General features: G+C 35.1%; 1 protein-coding gene across 2 annotated transcripts in view; it reads left to right on the plus strand.

Moving 5' to 3' along the window:
* The window catches only part of TNPO3 (transportin 3), a 68,280-nt gene that overhangs the window by 34,309 nt on the left and 13,680 nt on the right, over window positions 1-20,291 (plus strand). For both annotated transcript variants that reach the window (XM_016148669.2, XM_016148670.2), the window contains 13 exons: window positions 824-999; window positions 1,508-1,646; window positions 2,930-3,076; window positions 5,903-6,010; window positions 7,710-7,801; window positions 9,611-9,750; window positions 10,890-11,081; window positions 13,064-13,155; window positions 13,994-14,070; window positions 15,354-15,414; window positions 16,289-16,429; window positions 18,738-18,854; window positions 19,752-19,846. In XM_016148669.2, coding sequence (XP_016004155.1) covers window positions 824-999; window positions 1,508-1,646; window positions 2,930-3,076; window positions 5,903-6,010; window positions 7,710-7,801; window positions 9,611-9,750; window positions 10,890-11,081; window positions 13,064-13,155; window positions 13,994-14,070; window positions 15,354-15,414; window positions 16,289-16,429; window positions 18,738-18,854; window positions 19,752-19,846 — 1,577 coding nt within the window. The remainder of the gene's footprint in view (window positions 1-823; window positions 1,000-1,507; window positions 1,647-2,929; window positions 3,077-5,902; window positions 6,011-7,709; window positions 7,802-9,610; window positions 9,751-10,889; window positions 11,082-13,063; window positions 13,156-13,993; window positions 14,071-15,353; window positions 15,415-16,288; window positions 16,430-18,737; window positions 18,855-19,751; window positions 19,847-20,291) is intronic.

Genomic DNA, 20,291 nt, shown 5'->3' on the forward strand with positions numbered 1-20,291 from the left:
TTCCCCACCCTCCCTTTTAATTCCCCCCTCTTCCACCCCGACACATGGATGTTGCCATTTCTCCTTAAGAACTAGATCTCTGAAGGCAGGGCATCCCCTTCCACACGCTCAAGGCAGGCATCTGGGGCCTAATGCATGGCTCCACCTGTGGCACGGACCCAGGACCTTTCGCTTGCAAAGCAGACTTCTAACCACTATACTATGGAGCCACTCCCTTACGTTCATTCTTGATTGATGCTTTAACTAGTCATAGAGTTCAGTATCCTTTTCCTTCAAACTTTTCAAGGCTGCTTTCGTGTACTGGCAGACGTCATTGCTAATGAGAAGCTAGATAACTGTCTGATTTTTGCTCCTTCCTAAGTTACCTTCTCTCTTCTCCAGGAGCTTTAAGTACCTCTTTAACCTTTATTTTCTAAAATACTACATTGTTGTGTTATGGATGGGCCCTTGATACTTGTTGGACCCTTTCAATTTAGATACTACTCAAATGTCAAAAAAAGGATGGAAAAAGTTTCCAGAGAACAAAATAGGGCAGGGAACACATGGCATTCCATTTGGAGGGACTAGTATGGGGGGAGAGGGGAACATGGGTTTTAGAAGTCATGTGACCATGGCCGAGATACTGAAAAGGCTATTTTGTCTGGCATATAGGAAAATAGAAATAGCACTGGGAAAATTGACGGATATTGTCTCATCAAAGTCCATGACTATCAGGCTGTTAGGCATTTAAATTACATGTTTGGAAACAGGCTAGAATTGTTTACATGTTGCTTGGATTTTAGCTTGATGATCATACTTATTCTCTTTTCCTACTATTTTCCAGCAACAGGATAAGACCTCATCCAACCTTCATGAAGCTGCTTCAGACTGTGTGTGCTCAGCTCTCTATGCCATTGAGAATGTAGAGACTAACTTGCCATTAGCTATGCAACTATTTCAAGGAGTCCTGACATTGGAGACTGCCTACCATATGGCTGTAGCACGTGAGGATTTAGACAAGTGAGTACTTAAAGCAGTAGTCCTGGGTTCACAAATGTAGTCTGGTATTCTTTTAAGTCACTTTTTATTATTCATCTGTGTTTTGTGATTCTTTGTGACCGTAAATATACACACGGCATCCTAAAATGCTCTTCTATTTTCATCTGAATCTAGACTGGCAAAATAGATGCAGAAGGAGAGGTGGTAATCATGGAAAGTAGTAATTTTTTGCACTTAGAACAGGTAAGGTTAGGGATGAACTTTGAAGTATCAAGTGTGATTTGATGGAATTTTATTTGAATGTTTAGTAATTGAGAATTTGAACTGACTCATGAGTCATTTGCTTATATGTATAAGACTATATTATGTAAAGAAATGTGGTTGTTATGGAGATTGAGATACAGCATAGCAAATAACCACTACATGTCCCCTGTGCCGAAAATCCTTTTATTTGATTAACTATCAGCAAGTATGTACATACAATACCCAGATTTCTGACTTGGTGCTCTCATTCTTCTTTCATCTACAGAGTTCTGAATTACTGCCGTATTTTCACTGAACTGTGTGAAACTTTTCTTGAAAAAATTGTTTGTACTCCAGGCCAAGGTCTTGGGGACCTACGAACTCTGGAACTACTTCTTATCTGTGCAGGACATCCTCAGTATGAGGTTGTATTCATACTTTATATAATAAAGCCATCTCCAGGTTTTATGTTGCATGTTATCCATATTCTGTTGTCTCCCATCCAGCTTTTTATTAGTGGGAAATTATGTTCTTTTTAATTCATGTGTATTGGGGTTTCCTCTGTATTGGGTTTAAAAAACTTATGTTTGGGCTTCTGCTTTGAATCCTTTTCTGTTTTTTTTTTGTTTTTTTTTGTTTTTTTTTGTTTTTTACCTGGGCTGACTGGTATATGTATCTCAAGAAACCAGTTAGAAAGAAAGCCTATTGCTTTTCTATTGAGCCCCCTCTCTACCTCCAGTTGTTCTTTAGAGCTTTACAGCTAAAAAAAAAAAAAACACCCCTCACCACCACACACACACACCACATCTTAACTGCACCTCCACAAGTCTTAATTTGTCTCCAAATTATGGATGGGAATGAAAAAGGGATTAGAAGGACTTAAAGAGTCTCTTTCACCTCTAAATCTGTAAGATACCCTGCCTCTTTTAAGTTTGCTAGATTTTTTTTTTTTCAATCTTTTCATTTATTCAAGTAGTTTTACTTCTTAGTAGTGTAAGTAGTGAGAAAGAACTCTCAAGTTGGGTATTGTTTTAAATAGCTCAATTTTGGATCCTTGAACAAGAAAGGAAGATATAGGGTCTGTCTTGCAGAGGACATAGTAGTCCTATGATTCTCAACCCTTTTTCTATTATCACATAAAAGGTGATATTTATTTGCTTGATATAATTTCATGAAGATTACTGCCGTATTTTCTAGATTTGAATGAAACTCAAAACGTTTTTGGAATTAAGTATAGCACTACATGATAATTATCATTCCTTTAAACAGCGCCGTAAGCAAGCTGTGGATTATGTCCCAGACTTTTTCCCTTTTTTTCTCCCATTCAAGAAAGCAGGCAAATAAAAGTGACACAAAGTTGGTATGGTCAGGGATTTTCAGATGGTTTGTCTAATTAGAGATGTTCTAATTCCAAATATAAAATGAAATGATTTCAGAATTTGGGAAAAATGACTTTAAAAGAGACTTTCATTATTCCGCCTATCTCTAAATTCAGAATCCAGTGTACTGTGGGGGAAGTTCTAAACAAGAACTATAATGCCAGTCATCCTAAATGGAATTTGGGCCTAACATGGGAAGTTAATTTGGGAGGATGATAATATATCTGCTAGAGGAAAGGTAGTTTCTTAACTGGTTTCACTTTTTTATTTAAAAGATAGCTTGTTTCCTATATGGCTCATTCCATTCCTTTTTCCTTTTAATTTAATAGGTAGTAGAAATTTCCTTTAACTTTTGGTACCGACTAGGGGAACATTTGTACAAAACTAATGATGAAGTTATTCATGGCATCTTCAAAGCTTACATTCAGAGGCTGCTTCATGCCTTAGCTCGACACTGCCAGTTGGAACCAGACCATGTAAGTTCTCTTTTCTACTTTAAATCTCAATTTTCTCCTCTTTTCAGTGCTAATTTGAAAAGGAACTTTGAGACTAAATCTAATGCAATCTTCAGGTTTTCTCTCATTCTGTAACTTAGACTGACAAAATCAATGCCAGTATAATGAGTAGTATTAAGCCTGTATAAAAAGAAATCAGTCCTGCCGAGACAGTATTTCTCCTGGGAGTTTACCTTAAATAATTCTGCAGAAGAGAAAAACAGCTACTTTATATACAAAGCATTATCTATGAAGGTAAAAAGTGATAAACCCATATACAACAGTATAAGAAGAATTACACCAATTATGTAGCAACTTGATGTACCATTATGCAGCAGTTAAAAATAATGACTTTTAAAATAGTGATAGTTGGTATGCTAAATGAAAAAAAAATCAGAATGTAAAATTTTATACTATAATAGTATAAAATCTGTGACTGGATTAAAACTAACACAAAAGTGAAATATTTGTGAGGATGTGGAAAATAATAACATGATTTCCCTCCTTTATATACACATTTGTGTTAATATTATTTATATCGACTTTATAATTTAAAAGAAAATACAGGAACAACAAAAAACAAACAATACAATTAAAAAATGGGCAGAAGACTTAAACAGATACTTTTCCAAAGAGATGGATGGCTCATAGACATATGAAAAGATACTTAAGGTCAGTAATCATCAGAGACATGCAAATTAAAACCACAATGAAGTATCACCTCACACCTGTCAGAATGGCTATCATCAATAAATCAAAAAATAACAAGTGTTGGCGAGGATACAGAGAAAAAGGAACCCTCATACATTGTTGGTGGTATTCCAAATTGGTACAGCCTCTATGGAAAACAGTATGGAGGTTTCTCAAAAAATTAAAAATGGATATACCTTTTGACCCAGCACCTGCACTCCTGGGTATTTATCCAAAGAAAACCAAAACAATTATTCATAAAGATCTACGCACTCCAGTATTCATGGCAGCACAATTTACAATAGCCAAGATATGGAATCAACCTAAATGCCCATCAACAGACAATTAGATAAAGAAATTATGGTTCGTATATACAATGGAATATTACTCAGCCATTAAAAAACAAAATGAAATCCTACCATTTGCAACAACATGGATGGACCTAGAGATTATTATGCTGAGTGAAATAAGTCAGACAGAGAAAGATAAATTCCATATGCTTTCACTTAATGCAGAATCTAAGGAACAAAAAGAACAAACTAATCAAAAACAGACACACAAATATAGTGGACAGTTTGGTGACAGACAGAAGGGAGGGGGGTTGGGGAACAGGGAGAATGGGGTAAAGGGTTAAAGAAGTACAAATTAGTAGTTGATAGTTGGTCATGGGGATGGGGAGCACGGCAGAGGGAATGCAGTTAGTATTAGTATGATGGCTAGGTGGATGGCCAGGGGAAGGAGGGAGCAATTGGGATCATTTTATGAACTATATTAGATGTTTAAGCAATGTGCTGTATACTTGAAACTAATTTAAAATTTAAAAAAAAAAAAAGAAAGAAAATATAGAAATCTATTTGTTTAGGAGAAAATATACTAGAAATATTATAAAATAGTCCATTTAGAAACTCTTCAACCTCCATTCTTGGCTTAGTCTCTTCTAATTTTACAACATTTATTTTATCCTTTTGGTAGTTTGGTTGGTTGATTGGTTTAATCAGTGTCCTTTAACTTAGGACCTGGAGCAAGTTTTTTCACATTGCTTAAAATTAAAACTGACATTTTTATGTTAACGTTTTTTGAGTCATGGTATTTTGTGTCTCCACAGAACCTTAATGATCTAGTCTAGTGGTTTTCAGCACTTTTTTTTTTTAACTGAAGAATCGTATCTTTAACTACATCTTACTTATGTAAATAAAAGCAGGGCTGCTCAGGTTTAAAATTAGACTTGATCCCCTTCTTCCCTTTGTTAGTTCCTTGGCACCATTTCCCCTGCAAGTAATTCTCTACACCTGTAGGTGTATAGTTTTCATAATTCATTATCTCATCTGAGACAGCCATCATTTTCATCATCATAACTTCTTCATCCTAAAGCAAGGAGATTGAGCTAGATCAACAATTCTCAATAGTAATAAGGGCTTTTTTTCAGATTTTATGGTCCAAGATTCTTATACATGCATTTAACCATCTCACAATTAGCCTTTGTTTACTCACAGAAATATGTTAGAATAAGAAATATTTAAGAAACATGAAATGTAAATGATCTCTGTATTTTTAAATGAAAAATTTCAGTGAGCAAAGGTGAAATGATTTTATAGTGAATATCTGCATAACTACTACCTAAATTCTACCATTAAAATTTTATACTTGTTTTGTTAAATATCTGTTCACCTATTTAAAATTCTGTTTGAAATCTAAAATTCTATTCTATATCAAGTTTGTGATGATAATGGTTGGTTTTAGTAGATCTTGAACCATAAAGCTTCAGAGGCTTATTTAGTACTAAAAAGCTGGACCTTATCAAGATAAGCTTATTAACTCTTAAATTACCACATCTTATAGGTCATTTCCCATCCCCACCACTTGGAAATAAAAAAAAAAAATGAAATCATACAATTTCTTATAGTAAAGCTGGTAGAGAATAGGTTGTACTGACTTGACATACCCTAAAAAGTTTGGGAGGTGTTCTGTAGTAAAATGTCTTTGTGATTTAGGTGACTTATCTTTTGTTCATTGGGATTGGACTGCTTAATGGCTTTTTCTTCTTTATTCTTGATTTTGTAGAGGTCAGTGAAAGTCTCAGTAAGTTTAAAATAAATGTTATCTGATTTGAAATTTCAGGAGGGGGTTCCTGAGGAGACTGATGACTTTGGGGAGTTTCGGATGAGAGTATCAGACCTGGTGAAAGACTTGATTTTCCTGATTGGGTCTATGGAGTGTTTTGCTCAGGTAAGCCCATTTGGAGATTCTTACCAGTTTTAATAATCATTTTAATTGTATTCACTTCTGTGTCTTCTGTAAATGTTCCATCTTTTTCTTCAGTCTCTATGGCTATATAGGATAATAGATATGCAGGTGCCTAGCACACTGCCTGGCATATAGTAGCTCTGTTTATTTACTATCTTAAAAACTAATTGCAGTCTGTGGATGGTTCAGTTATGGTTTGCTCTATGACTCTTGCTAATGAGAGCTGTTCCACTTGTTTAGTTGGAGTGGAAGATCATAGATAAACTTTAAAGCCCCCAGGATACTTATAGGGAATTTGGACCTAGCCAGGAAAAATAACAAGTTTTTCTGCTTTAATGATTATGTACCAACTCCTGGCAACTCTTTTAGTTATTTGGCATTTCCTTTGTCCACACTTACGGTTAGATTCCTGTGCAGTTTCATCCCAGAGGTGACTATACTAGAGTAGAAGATTCATAGTCCTGTGGTTTTCCTGACAATCAGTGAGTAACACTTTACCTCATAAGGTCGCAATCATCACCATTCCACATCACTTAACATAAGCATAATTTCAAGTGGTTTTCATATTGCTCAATCATGCTCTGGGCTCTGAAATACTACTTTTGATGCTTTGTCAACATACTGAACTAACTTAATTTTTTTGTAACCCAATCATTTTGTGTATTTCAAGGCATAATCTGATTTAGGAAGTTAATAAAATAACTATTTTCCTTTAAATTAAGCAAAACATGTTTACAGTTGTAATTACAGAGGGTTGGGGATTCTCAGAAAGCAGGTTCAGATGAACTGTGTTCAGATTTCAACTCTTTTCTCACTAGCTTTGTGGCTTTGAGCAGGTTAACTTATTCTTCTCTGGGCCTCAATATACAGATTTACATAAATCATCAATGTTGTCCAGGATGTGTTCTATGGGATACCAGTCTCATGAGATATTCTTTGGCAAAAAAAGGTTCAATTATCAATTAAAATTGGGAAACTACTGAAATAGTGGATTAAAGGCTCTGTGAAGTCCTCTAACAGAATAATTTTTCTTACTTAGCAGTTTTTGTTATTTGACTGCTGAAATGCTCTTTAGACTAATGTCCAGTCACATTCCACAGATGGATATCCCTGGGAAATTTCTGGACATCTCCGAATATTCTACTTGATCTCTACCCCCCACCCCCACCTTTTGCTTGGACATGATATTGTGATTAGGTCCTTTTAGACAGTTACTTTTTAGGAATTTAATTTATACTATTAGTGTTGATGCAGAGTAGTAGTCAAAAAACAGAAATGTAAAGCCAATGTACATATAGAGGATTTACATTGTATCTCAATTCTAAGTGTATTTATGTATTTATCAGGTATTATTAGGATCAGGAAAAGACACTCATGTAATGTGTTTTGTTTTTTCCATAATAATCATTTTTGGGGCAGACAATACTCTTGGTATACTCTTGGGAACCTAAATGGGTTTATTTCAAATATTAAATTAGTAGTTACTTATAGATTAATAATTAGCGAAGCTGCAAAAAGTGAAAATAATGTTCTCCCCTGGCTCCAAGAGACAATTAATTATTAGGTTTAGAAACAAGGGGCTGGATTTATTTTAACTTAACAGGATTTTTTGTTTTGTTTGTTTTGGAATTCTATTCTGTTTTCCTTTTAATGGATCCGTAATCCACCTCTTCTTCTCTAGTTATATTCTACTCTGAAAGAAGGCAACCCACCCTGGGAGGTGACAGAAGCGGTTCTCTTTATCATGGCTGCTATAGCAAAGAGTGTTGATCCGTGAGTGTCTAATAAGTCTTTTGCTGGGAACTCTAAATATCAAAGGAAGGAAAATTATACCATTTTTCTCATGCGGTATATATTTGGAAACTCTTAGAACTTCTGTAATTCTGTCTAGTCTTCTGACTTCCAGATCTAGTCCAGAGTAGCATGCACTGCCAATATCCATGTTTTAACCACATTTCCTAGAGTTAAAATTATTTTGTTCTTGATGCTAGGAAAAGAATGCCGATTTATTTTTCCAACCGAGGATCCTTCGTGAAAGTTGGTATAATCAAAAACATTGTTCTCCTTTTTTCTGTCTTAGATAATGATTTGTGAGTTTCAGAGAGACAAGACATAGGCACTATTTTACGTAAAAGAGTAGCAAAATCTAAAAGGCAATTATTTTTGTTATTGTCATTGGGAAATTTTAAATTATTAGAATTTGATTTCTAATTGCTTGGCATAGAAATTCTGTTTATGATTTTAACCCGACTTCCTAAAAACAGTTTACTTTGTGCCATGAGTTTTTAAATTGATGCTAATATTTGTCAAGTTTTCTTATATTATAATCAGATACCTGCAGTCGAGTTCTCTATCCAGGGCCTTGATTTGAGAGATGGATAAAGCATGTATTTGTGTAAAATACAGTATTTCTTTCTTATCTACCTTATAAGGCCTAGTTAATGAAATCTTATATTGTTTCTAATCCCGTAAATATTCAAGGACACAGGGTAGGTTTGTTTTTCTCTATTAAAAAGTTCTGGTCCTGAATTACATACTATACTATTGGCTCTTAAACCCATTTCGGTGTCTTTTGAAACCTTCAATGACAGCCTGAAGATTATTAAAATCACTACTGTTCTAACTGATAAGTGTTGTTGTGAAAAAGGATAAGCAGAGGGTATCAATAATTACCTTAGTGTCCCTAGGAAATAAATGACACTAGATTTTATTTTGATTTTTGCTTATCTACATTTCAAGCCAACTGCATGATTGTAATTTTAATGTTTATAAAGGACTTAAAAGACTTAGTTTATCAGCAGGGAATGCTCTTGCTCTAATCTAGGATATTATTTATATTTTAAACATCTTTCATTTCTGGATTGTGTTCTACCTCTTTGAAGGCGTCCTCTACTCTGCTTAAAGAACTTCTGCTAGTATTCTTGGGGAATGAAAAAAGAGGGAAGGAAAAATTAACTTCATGGAGCTGTGGAAAGTTTTTGGTTAACTTTAGTTTTCCCTCATACTTCAAGTCAGGGTACCTTTACCTGTTCTTGCAGCTTGTGTTCTTGTTCCTTTAGTTAGTGCGCTGGCCCACCATGCTTACCTGTTCTTTGAAGTTTCCAGTATCCAGCTTTAAGAAATCTTTTGTAATAGAAGATAATCTATGAGAACTATTCATTATTTAGCCATTCAGCAATATTTATTGAGTGCCCACTATGTGCCAGGCACTGTTCTAGGTGCTGCAGATATAGTAATAAATAAAACGGGTTCTTTAAAAGAAGACATTCATCCACAATAAATGCCTGCTTCTCTAATTCGAAGAGCCTTATCTGATAGCAGGCTGTGTCTTTAGAGACTTCACTGGCATTTAGAAGATTGAGCAGTATGCTTCTCCTAAAACAAAGATATCTTCCATTTCTTTCTTTTCCCCTTTTTTGAGGATTTAAAAAACTTTCATACCAAGTGTTAACACTTATATCCAAATGATTATTTATTTAGTAAGAAGCCCGTTAGCAATGATTTGTGTCATTGCAGCCTGTTACTTGGCCAGAACCTAACCTCTGAAATCAATAACTGTGAGTGCTTGCCTTCTGTACTCAGGGAGAATAATCCAACACTTGTGGAGGTCTTAGAAGGAGTCGTTCGTCTCCCAGAAACTGTACATACAGCTGTGCGATACACCAGCATTGAATTGGTTGGAGAGATGAGCGAAGTGGTTGATCGAAATCCTCAGTTCCTTGGTATGTGTGAACTGTCTCCTAAGCAGCTGCTGCTTCTGATTTTTCTGATTTTCTTCTTCCTCTCTTATTTTTGCTCTTGTTTCCCTGCTTTCTCTTTTTACTGATAGGTAGAATGTTTTTAGATGCCAAGAGTAAATACTCTAAGTTATTGCTTAGTTGATAAAACATAATATGATCAGACTTTGAAAAAAGGACCTTTGAAAAATTAAATCTCTAGATAGGAGAAAGTTCACTGCCAGTTCCCTGCTTCAGAATGAACATTTCTGCCTTTTTAGCCTTTGGTATATACTTGAGCTAATCAGACTCTTGTATGCGTCTAACTTATAAGCAACTAATATGCTGAAAAGGAGACGGGTTTTCAGTGTTAAATACGCAATTTGATGTGCTTCCTCTTCTTATCTTTATTAAATCACCACCTTTTGACTTGATTTTATTTTACACGTGATCTTTTTATTGACTGAAACTCTTGCTTAAAAAGTGACATGTTTCTTTTTTTGTTTCTGTACATGATTTTTCATAGAAAAACATTTTTGTAAAGCAAGGTAAAAAATAAGTAGGATTTGCTTTATAGTAATTCACCTTAATAATCCATTTTCTTGGAACACTTATTTACATTTGGTAAAACAAAATGAATGAATTCTTCTAGAAGTGCTAAAGATCCATCTGCAAGTTTTTAAGGCCTTTTATAACTATAAAGAAGTAAGTATAAAAGTGTCAGCTTTGAGTAACTATCATTGTCCTGATTAATGTAGGCTGTTTTTACAAAGTGATTCGTCTCTGAATATAGTGGTACCTCTCTTGAGTTTTACATTCTTTCTTTCATTACCCTGTTCTTAATACTTGGATGATCATAATCTACCAATGGTTTTCAAACTGTTCTGTGAGGCCCTAACAACGAGCAGTAGTGGACTGTCATGAGAAAAGAAATGGAAGATGTATAGATAAGACTTGGGGCTCTCTGACACTATGTCAGTGAGATCAGTTCTATTTTTATATGTTTTATATATTGGGGTTTGAACACATTTTATTGTTAAAAAATAGTTCTTTTGCTTTAGAAGGAAATGAAAACCTCTGTTCTCACTAGAAGTTTTCCTTAAGTTTCAAATATGTAATCTCTACTATATGGCTTTTCTCCTTAGACCCTGTGTTGGGCTATTTGATGAAAGGCCTGTGTGAAAAGCCTCTGGCTTCTGCTGCAGCCAAAGCCATTCATAACATTTGCTCTGTCTGCCGAGACCACATGGCTCAGCACTTTAATGGACTCCTGGAGATTGCACGTTCCCTTGATTCCTTCATGTTGTCTCCAGAAGCTGCTGTGGGCTTGCTAAAAGGTACTTACTTAAGCTATTAACCAGGAACAGTCTCCTCTAAGCGACTTCTGGGAGTTGCTTTACATCAGTCATGTCCTGGTTTTTCAGTTGCAATGTACTTAAGTGATGGGGAAGGTGGTTTTTCCACTCAAGAAGGAAGGATGTTGATTATGTGTACATGCATTCTTAGAGTATTTCAAAGCTATATAACTAATTCAAACTGCTTACAGTATGTATAACGCAGACCTAGATTTTGGGTGGATGGAGATAACACATTCAAACTAAAAATAGTTCCTTTTTGAGTTGGAGGAAGAACAAAGAGGGAGATCATATAAGCATTGCCATACCAAAGAGGTAAGTGGAAATTTAAAGGTAGTGTGCTTGGATCAGTTCTGTAAGTAGAAGCCAAAGGTCCTGGTCTCTTCAATGGTCTTTAACCATTACTGATGAGCTTAGTAATTGCCTATCTAGAGGCAGAGTGGTGGTGAGGCTCAGAGTAATAGAGGAGCTCAAGATATTAAGGTTAGGAGAAAAGACTTAGAAGAGACTTGAAACATGATGGCTATTTTTAAATATTCAAAAATTATGTTATAAAAAAGGGAATAGATTTATTCTATGAGTGAGTGATCAACTGTTGACAGTTTACTGGCTCCTAGAAAGAAAATGCTTTCTAACTAAAATTTCTGAAAACAGATTGGGGTATCTTGAGAGGTAGTAAAGTGTTTACAGCTGGTAGTTGAGAGAGGACTGGGGTATAGCGAATAAAAGACTGGGTAATATGATCTGTGCAGCATCTTTTAAACCTCTGTGAGTGGCAAACAGCCTTGGCAAGACTGGATGACCTTACATGTGAACTAGCTCTGTTCTTTCTCACTTCTATGTCTAGGTTACTTTACAGCCAGTGTAACTGCATTTTCTAAGACAGATCTTTTTTTTTTTGGTAGCATGAGTTTTTGTTGTTTCCCTTCATAGGTATAGGTAATAAGGCATTAAATCAGATTCAGATATTCTTCGTAACTACTACTGTGGTTATCATTGCTATTTTGTCAGTTTCTAGTGAAATTTAACCTTGATGCTCAAGTGATGTCAAACCTTTAATAGAGTATGGCATCCCAGTTTTCTTCTAGATAATACAAAACATTTTTAGTTAGCATTCTTTTATGTAGGAATGAATGTAAAGGAGAAAAATCATATTTCAGTTAGATTTTCTCCCCTTGAGTTTTAAATAAAAGTCTACACATCCATGGCTAGTAGACTGTCAGGAAAAATCAGTTCAGTTTTTTATTTAGGTTTGAAGATTTACGGATTGATTACTGTTTTGTCAAATGGAATTGTAGGAGATGAGAAAAATCATACTGAAGGGATTTTTGTCCTAGAAGGGACCTAGTCTCATATGTCATCCTTTGGATTTGGAGGAGGTGCTTTAGCACCATTTTATAGATAAAGAAACTGATGCCTAGAGAGACTGCGTTACCCAGTTCATAGATTCTTTTACGATAAAACTATAATTAAATCTCATTTCAACCCATTGTTTTCAAAAAAAAATTGTATTTCTCCAACTTCTCTATAAGGATTAATTATGGTGCTTATCAAAAATAAAGGCTCTCTTCGACCCACTAAATCAATCTCTGGGAAGTTTGATAATCATTGTACTGTGCTATATAAAAATAGCTTTGGGATTGGCTTTATGAAGGATATTTTAAGTCTTTGAAGAATTGAAAGGGGAAATATATTTAAACATTTTTAAACTGATAAGCTGCCAAAAAGAAATAATTTAATATTAACTTAAGTTGTAAATGTCAGTGTGAAAGTCAATATAGTTGGCTATACCAAATAAAGAAAAACCAACCACCAGTAACAAAATATTGTGATTTGAAAAAACAGTGCTGATTATTTAAAGAATGGGATTAGTCAGCCTTTTCCATTAACCATATGATGTAGACCAATGAATTACTTTAATTCAGCTTTTATTTTCCTCATTTGTATCTTCCTTTGTCTTTTAGGGACAGCACTTGTTCTAGCCAGGTTACCTTTGGATAAGATTACTGAATGTCTTAGTGAACTATGTTCTGTTCAGGTTATGGCGTTGAAAAAGGTGAGTCAAATTAAGTAAGGGGGCGGGAAACAAAATATGTTTACATGTTAGGAAAAGACAATTATTATACAAGTTATCTTTTATCTACCTAGAAAAGCCAAGAGGATGAACAGAAAAGTTACTAAATTAAAAAGTCTATCAAAGCTGTATACATGGAATAAGTAGTCTATAAGTCAGTAGATTTTCACTATACCAGTAATACTATTTAAAAGATATAATGGAGAAAATACCATTTAGGTTAGCACTTAAAACCATTGCCTACCCAATATCCATGGAGAATATTGTAAAGATGTCAGCTTTTCTTAAATTTCATTATAGTTCATTAACAGTGAACACACCAATGGGATTTTTAGGAGACTATGACAAAATGATTCTAAAGTTCATCTCTAATGTTATACTGGTGGAGGTATTTTAAAGAAATTTTAGGAAAGAAGAATAAGGGGCAACTTGCTTTATCTCTTGAAATATAAAACTATAATTTTAAAGCTTTATAATAGAAAGTGAAATGTGAATATAATAGATTATGTAATACATGTTGTATGTAATTTATAATTTAATATAGAACATGTAGTATCTTAATCATAATAAAGTAAATGGGAAAAAAATTAAATGATGTTTTCTACTACAGAATGATCATATAGTAAAATGTTAGTAATATTTACTCTTGGTTAGGAAGCAGTAAGATGGAGGAAAGTAATTTGGCAATATTAATTCAAAGTTTGCACCGTTTGAGTAACTTTCAAGAAAAAAAACAGATTGAGACAGAAGTTGATGTATAAGGGTATATTTTGCCATGTTTCCAGGTATAACAACCATGTGTTAATGTCTGTCTCTTCAGCTTTTGTCTCAGGAGCCCAGCAACGGCATATCCTCAGATCCCACTGTGTTCTTAGATCGTCTTGCAGTAATATTTAGGTAAGAAGGCCTGCCTTGGGTTAAGACCATTTATTAAAGTTAGCAAGTGTTGTTTTTTTTTCCTCAAATTTCCATGTACCTCCTATAATCTGTCAGGAGACTAAGTTTTGGGCCAAAGGCAAATTTTAGGAATTTGTTCTTGGTAGACCTTTATCAAAAGACCTTTAAAATGTAATTAATTCTTCTGGTCTCTAGATAAGTGATTCTCAAATTTTAATGTGCACCGGAGTCACCATTAGGACTTATCAAAACAGATTGCTAGGTCCTGTTCCCAGAGTATTTGATTGATTGGATCTTGGATAGGACCCAAGAAATTACATTACTAGTAACTTGACAGGTGATACTGCTGCTGCTTGCTATTTTAAGGACCACAGTCAGACACACAGTATAGTGTGTGGGTACAAAGAAATAAGCCTCTTCAGTGACCAGGAGAAATTAATCCTTCTTTGAAGTCAAGAGGAACCTCATGATTAAAAAAGCATTTGAATGACAATGTTCAAAGAGTGATCTTGAGTTACATAATTTATAATTTGTGAGACCCGCAGGTTTAACAGGGATATCAGGATAATAGTTGCATAAAAGCTTTTGTGAAATACATCAAAATAAGCATTGTTTTAGCTCATTAGTTCTTGTCAACAGGTATCTTTTTCTGAGTTGTTGTAATGCTTTCCTTGTATAAAGAGTTTCTTTCATTTATAATGAGGTTGGTAATCAATCATACAGTTTTTCCTCCTGCTTTCCTTCAAATTAGTGGATCCTAGAACTAGACAAATAGTTGGATTTAACATATTGCAGGTGGGCCCGTATTGTGTATCCTTGGGATCAGACTAGAATCCTGAGAAACATCTTTGGTAGACTGTAGAGTTCCTAAAGCTTTTGACTTAATGCTGGGGATGGATAAGTTCTTGGTTTCTCAGTGGATGTGAAGAGACTTTGGAAGAGACTTTATATTCAGGTTTATAAAGGGAAAAAAATGAAAAAGAGTCGTTAAGTGCCCCACTGTCACAATTCATGACTCAGTTAGTTTGAGTTTACATGTTTTGGTAGAAGTAGCTTAAAGGTGGCCAAAAAAAAAAAAAAAAAAGGATGATTTAAACTATGTGCTCATGTCTGTTTCAGTGGAATAGAAAGAAAAGGCATTGAGTCATAGAAATAACTTTACTATCTGTTTTTTTGTTTGTTTGTTTTGGTGAAATTGGTACTAAATAAACTAATGGGCAGGGCTTTGGGTCCTCAGTGAAATTGCTCTTCTTTCACTGATTTGAGCTGTTGCCTTCCACCAGACACACCAATCCCATTGTGGAAAATGGACAGAATCATCCATGCCAAAAAGTCATACAGGAAGTAAGTGCTAACATATGCCTATGGAACAAGGCTTTTTTCCTTTTTCTTTACAATATTGTGGCTAACTAAAGTGAAAAGGTACTTTCTTCTAGGTTCAGAGGAAGATTCAATTTGTTGATACGGTTTAAATACTAATGAAAAGAGAAATAGAACAATCTAAATAAATGTTTTTGATTTTAGGTTTTATAGAAAAAAACAGTCTGTGGTGAAATACATTGAGAGGCCAAAGAAGTAGAGAGAGATGAACTATGAAAATCCTAGAGTTACTAGGGGGCCTGATCAAGACTAGCAGAAATTTTTTGACAAAGCCAATTAACCTTCATGGCTTTGATTTCCCCACCAATAACTTATTTCCCTTATGCTTTTTCCACTAAGGGTAATGTGAGGATCAAAAGGCATATTTTGAGAAATGTTTTTCAGATTCTGGGGGAAAACACCAGATATCCTTAAGTGTTCAGCGATATCAAAAAATGTCATTTTCTTAATTCTAGTTCTCTTGTTCAAGGTCTTCCATCCCTTAGAACTATCTTTCAACATCTCTTCCTCTGTAATTCATACCAATTCTTCCTATCCTAAATCAGGAAGTTGAAAGTTTAGGAAAATGTGTATCTTTATTTTTTGGTAAAGATACACATGTTCTAAAGATTTACCATGCTTCTCATAAGAAATGGTTGTGTTTTAGTGATAAATAATGTATTGGACCTCTGCACATGTGTATACTTACCCATCAGCCAGAATCAGGCCTATAAAAGGAAGCTTTTTTCCAAATTATTTAAAAGCCAAACTAAATGTTACTAGTTTGGGAGCATTTTTTTTTTTTCAGCTCTTAGTTGTTCATTATTTTCTGTCTTGTGCTGTTTTACCTTTGACTCAGATATGGCCAGTTTTATCTGAGACTCTAAATAAGCACCGGGCTGATAATCGGATTGTAGAGCGTTGTTGCAGATGCCTCCGCTTTGCTGTTCGCTGTGTAGGCAAAGGATCTGCAGCCTTGCTACAGCCACTAGTCACACAGGTAAGTTCTCCACAAGAGGAAAAGTGTAAAGTATGCAGAATGAAATAAGAGCCTTTAGAACAAAAACTCTGCTGATAAAATGAGTGAAATACTTTGTATTTATCAAATAAGAATGAAAAAATATTTGAAAGAGATAAGTAGTGGCTGTGGTAGGTGTATTGTCTTCTGAGGGAAACAACCTGTATATGCTGTATATGGATAGTCTAATTAGCAGTACATTCCAGTGTAAAATTAGGAAAAGAGAATGACTTTAATGCTCAACTCTTATATAGCAATGATAAACATTTTTATTTTGATTTCCTTTTTTAAAATGTGGCAAGTCATATTTTGACCCAAAGGGATTTCCTTCTATCTTGACTGTAGGCAATTTGTTCCCATAAGTCTCTTATTTGTCAGGATATAAATTTGACTCTTTTAATCACTAAGATTGATGTGTAATAATGATGGTGACTCAACTATATGAGGTTCTCTTAAGATCACATCTATACTTTCTCTATATAAGACACCCATCCATGGCTAGTGACTTAGTTCACTAAGTAATTTGTGTTGATGTTGACCTTATGGCAGAACCAGAACAAGATTGAGGCAGGTGAAGTGCAAGGGGCACAAAATTGAGGGAGGCAAGACTGGGTACCAGTCTTTCATTTGCAGGACTCTGAGCAAGGACCTTCTTAAATTTTGCACTCATTCTGTGAGGAAAACGACAAGGCTTTGGGCTAGACTGCACCCACCCAACCTGGAGTGACCTTTCTCCATTTTGGCAGGCACCAAAGTGCAGATTTTAGGAGGCAAATACTCTCAGGAGCTGACCCTGATAGTGCCCCTTTAAATTCTGCACTTTTAAGGAAAAACTCACCCTCAGTCAGGGTCATGCTAGTTCAGTGTTAGTTGGCACTTATACAACCATGCCTCCTTAAATTGTAGATTTGATTAAAGTTTGCACAGGTATTTAATTTCTGGTGATTTTCCATATTTACTATGCTGAGTACAACAGTATATGTTTGTATTTAGGCTGTGTCTACCTCTGGTCAAGGGTCCTCTTCAGTGAAATACATTCTGGGTTCAGTATAACTTGATTTAATGCGCCTTTGCTGTTAGAGGATACCTCACGACTTTAATTTTTTCCTGCTAATTAAATATGTGACCAACCCAATAGAGTAGGGTAACATGTTATACAGAAGTGTGTTCTAAAGTCAGCACATGTGACAAAAATGAAAATTAAAAGTACCATAAATCAAAGATCAGCAGACTACAGCCAGTGGGCCTATAGTTTATAAATAGATTTTGTAAATAAAGTTTCACTGAGGGATAGCTATACTTATTCATTTATGTATTGTCCATTGCCCATTTTTGTGCTTCAGTGGCAAAGTTGAGTAGTTAAAAAATTGTATGGCCAGCAAAACCTAAAACTTTACTATTTGCCCCTTTAAGAAAAAATTTGCCAACCCTTGGCTTAAATCATTATTCATTAAGTAGAGCATATAGGTTTTGAGTATAGAACAATGAACAGATGGATAGTTCTCATCTTATGTTCTTTTCATGGTATATGCTGGTAAGAGTCAGTTACTCTACCCTTCAGCCCCTATCAAGTTCATAGAGTTGAATTTATATAATAAAATCAGTACATGTGTTATAATGGCATTACAAATAGGTGCGTGTGTAGAAAAGCCTTTTAATTTTGGGAGGATAGTAGGGTAAAATTCCTAAACAAATTATTCAATTTAAATTCAATTTAAATTATTCAATTTAAATTGTATTAAAATTTCTATTCTTTTGAAATTCAGTTATCTTAATTGGAAACACTGTTTTTTTACTTAAAAGATTGAATGGAGGGGTTTAAGAGTAACAATTTAAACAACACTTTCACAGTCTCCTCTGAGTTGAGGGTATTTGATATTTTTGTCCCTGCTATGTCTATACTAATTTTTTAAAGTTATTTTTAATGCACATAAGAGCAACCTTTAGATGTTAGAAAATTAGAGTATACTATGCTGTGATGTTATAAATATAACACAAGCCTTGGATAATAGTTCTTTAATTGCTTCTAGCTTGAAGTATTATATAATTCTGTTGTAACATTGTTTTGGCAAGATTAAAGGTCAAAGGCTCAAAAGTAGTCTAGAGTACTTGGAAATTATTGAGGAAGTGAGCCCTGTTTCAATTTCAAAAAATGTTGCCAACAAGCTTTAGTATGTTGTCTTAAAGAGAAGAGACCTATCTATTTTAAAATTTCTTCTTCCAGACAGCTTTCTAAGTTAATATTTATTGAGAAGTAAAGAATTTAACTGATTGGTTTTTCCCTTGTCAGATGGTGAATGTGTACCATGTGCATCAGCATTCCTGTTTCCTGTACCTTGGCAGTATCCTTGTGGATGAGTATGGCATGGAAGAGGGCTGTCGGCAGGGACTCCTAGACATGCTTCAGGTGTATTTTCTTTGGAGAGTACAGATGTGTTGGGCTTGGAGGGTCTAAAGGCCCAGCAGTGTGTTCTTCACCTGTCTTTAATTCTGTTGTTGTTTTGCCCCCTCACCCCCAGGCATGTTGATTTCCTAATAACAGGGAGGTATAAAAACGTCCTAGTTGTTCTGTGGACAGACCTGCTTAGGAGAATGAGAGAGATTGACCACACAAATGTAATGATCATTACAGATATTAGCACCTAATTTATGCACTCCAGAGATACATGTTTGTGGGGAGTGGGGAGGTAGGCAAATGGATTTAAAATAAAGGATCTTTAAGCTCAAGCATGATTTTATTTTTAATTTCCTGCCTGAAACAGCCAGTGAAGTAGTTTACTTAGCAGGGGTGAACTTAGGGTAAATAGCAAGCATTGGAAAAGACTCCTCATGTACTTCTTTTTCCCCCCTCTTAGTTGCAGAAGGGGAAAAATATATTAGGGAATTAAATTACGATGCTCTTTTTCCCAAGATATTTTTCCCTTTAAAACTTCATCTGTTATTTCATTTTTACGATTAAAATTTCACATCTATTCCCTTAATGGACTAACCATATCTAGAATATATGCATAGTCTTTACTTAGAAACTTCTAAAACTTCGAAGTGACATTTATCCACTTTCATCAACTAATATTTATACCCTCTACCATTTCTGAAATGTGGATTTCATATGTGAAAACTATTTATATCAACTGAGAAAGATTTCTCTCTTCCTTTTCGTGATCTGATTCTCATCACAGTCTTTGTCTTTTCCTGTCCTTGCTTCCCCTCCTTATTCCCTTTGGATATGTTGTGACATTTAGGAGGTCTGAATGCTGTGGCACTTATATACAAAGCATTTGTTTTAAAATCACTTCTGTTTTAGGCACTGTGCATCCCCACATTTCAGCTCCTAGAACAGCAGAATGGGCTCCAGAATCACCCTGACACCGTGGATGACCTGTTCAGGCTAGCCACCAGGTCAGTCCTTCTAAAGAACAACCCTTTCTTTTGTTGTTCATCTCCCTCACTGCATAGTCTTGTCAGCTAACACTGACTGTTGTTTCTTTCTCTGTGAAATGAGGTAGATTAATAATTCATAACTCAGAGTTAAATTTTGAACCAGAATACCGATAGCCCTAAGTGAGGAAGAGGAGTTGGTTGGGAGCAGAGGTAGGTAGCTGAGTTCCTGTCATGAACAGGACACATGCACAAGACAATAAAAATAAGCTTGGTAGAAACATTTGACTAGATAGTCTCTAAAATCTCCTGTAGTTGTAACTTTTTATGCTGCTGTGATGTCATGCTTCACCTCAACTTTTTCATTGAGGAGCTTAGCATCATTCCTTACCTCCTTCCTCCCTTCCTCCCTTCCTCCCTTCCTTTCTTCCTTCTTTCCTTCCTTCCTTCCTTATTTCTCTTCCTC

The sequence above is a fragment of the Rousettus aegyptiacus genome, unplaced genomic scaffold, assembly GCF_014176215.1.
Source record: "Rousettus aegyptiacus isolate mRouAeg1 unplaced genomic scaffold, mRouAeg1.p scaffold_m13_p_13, whole genome shotgun sequence".
Taxonomy (NCBI): Eukaryota; Metazoa; Chordata; class Mammalia; order Chiroptera; family Pteropodidae; genus Rousettus; species Rousettus aegyptiacus.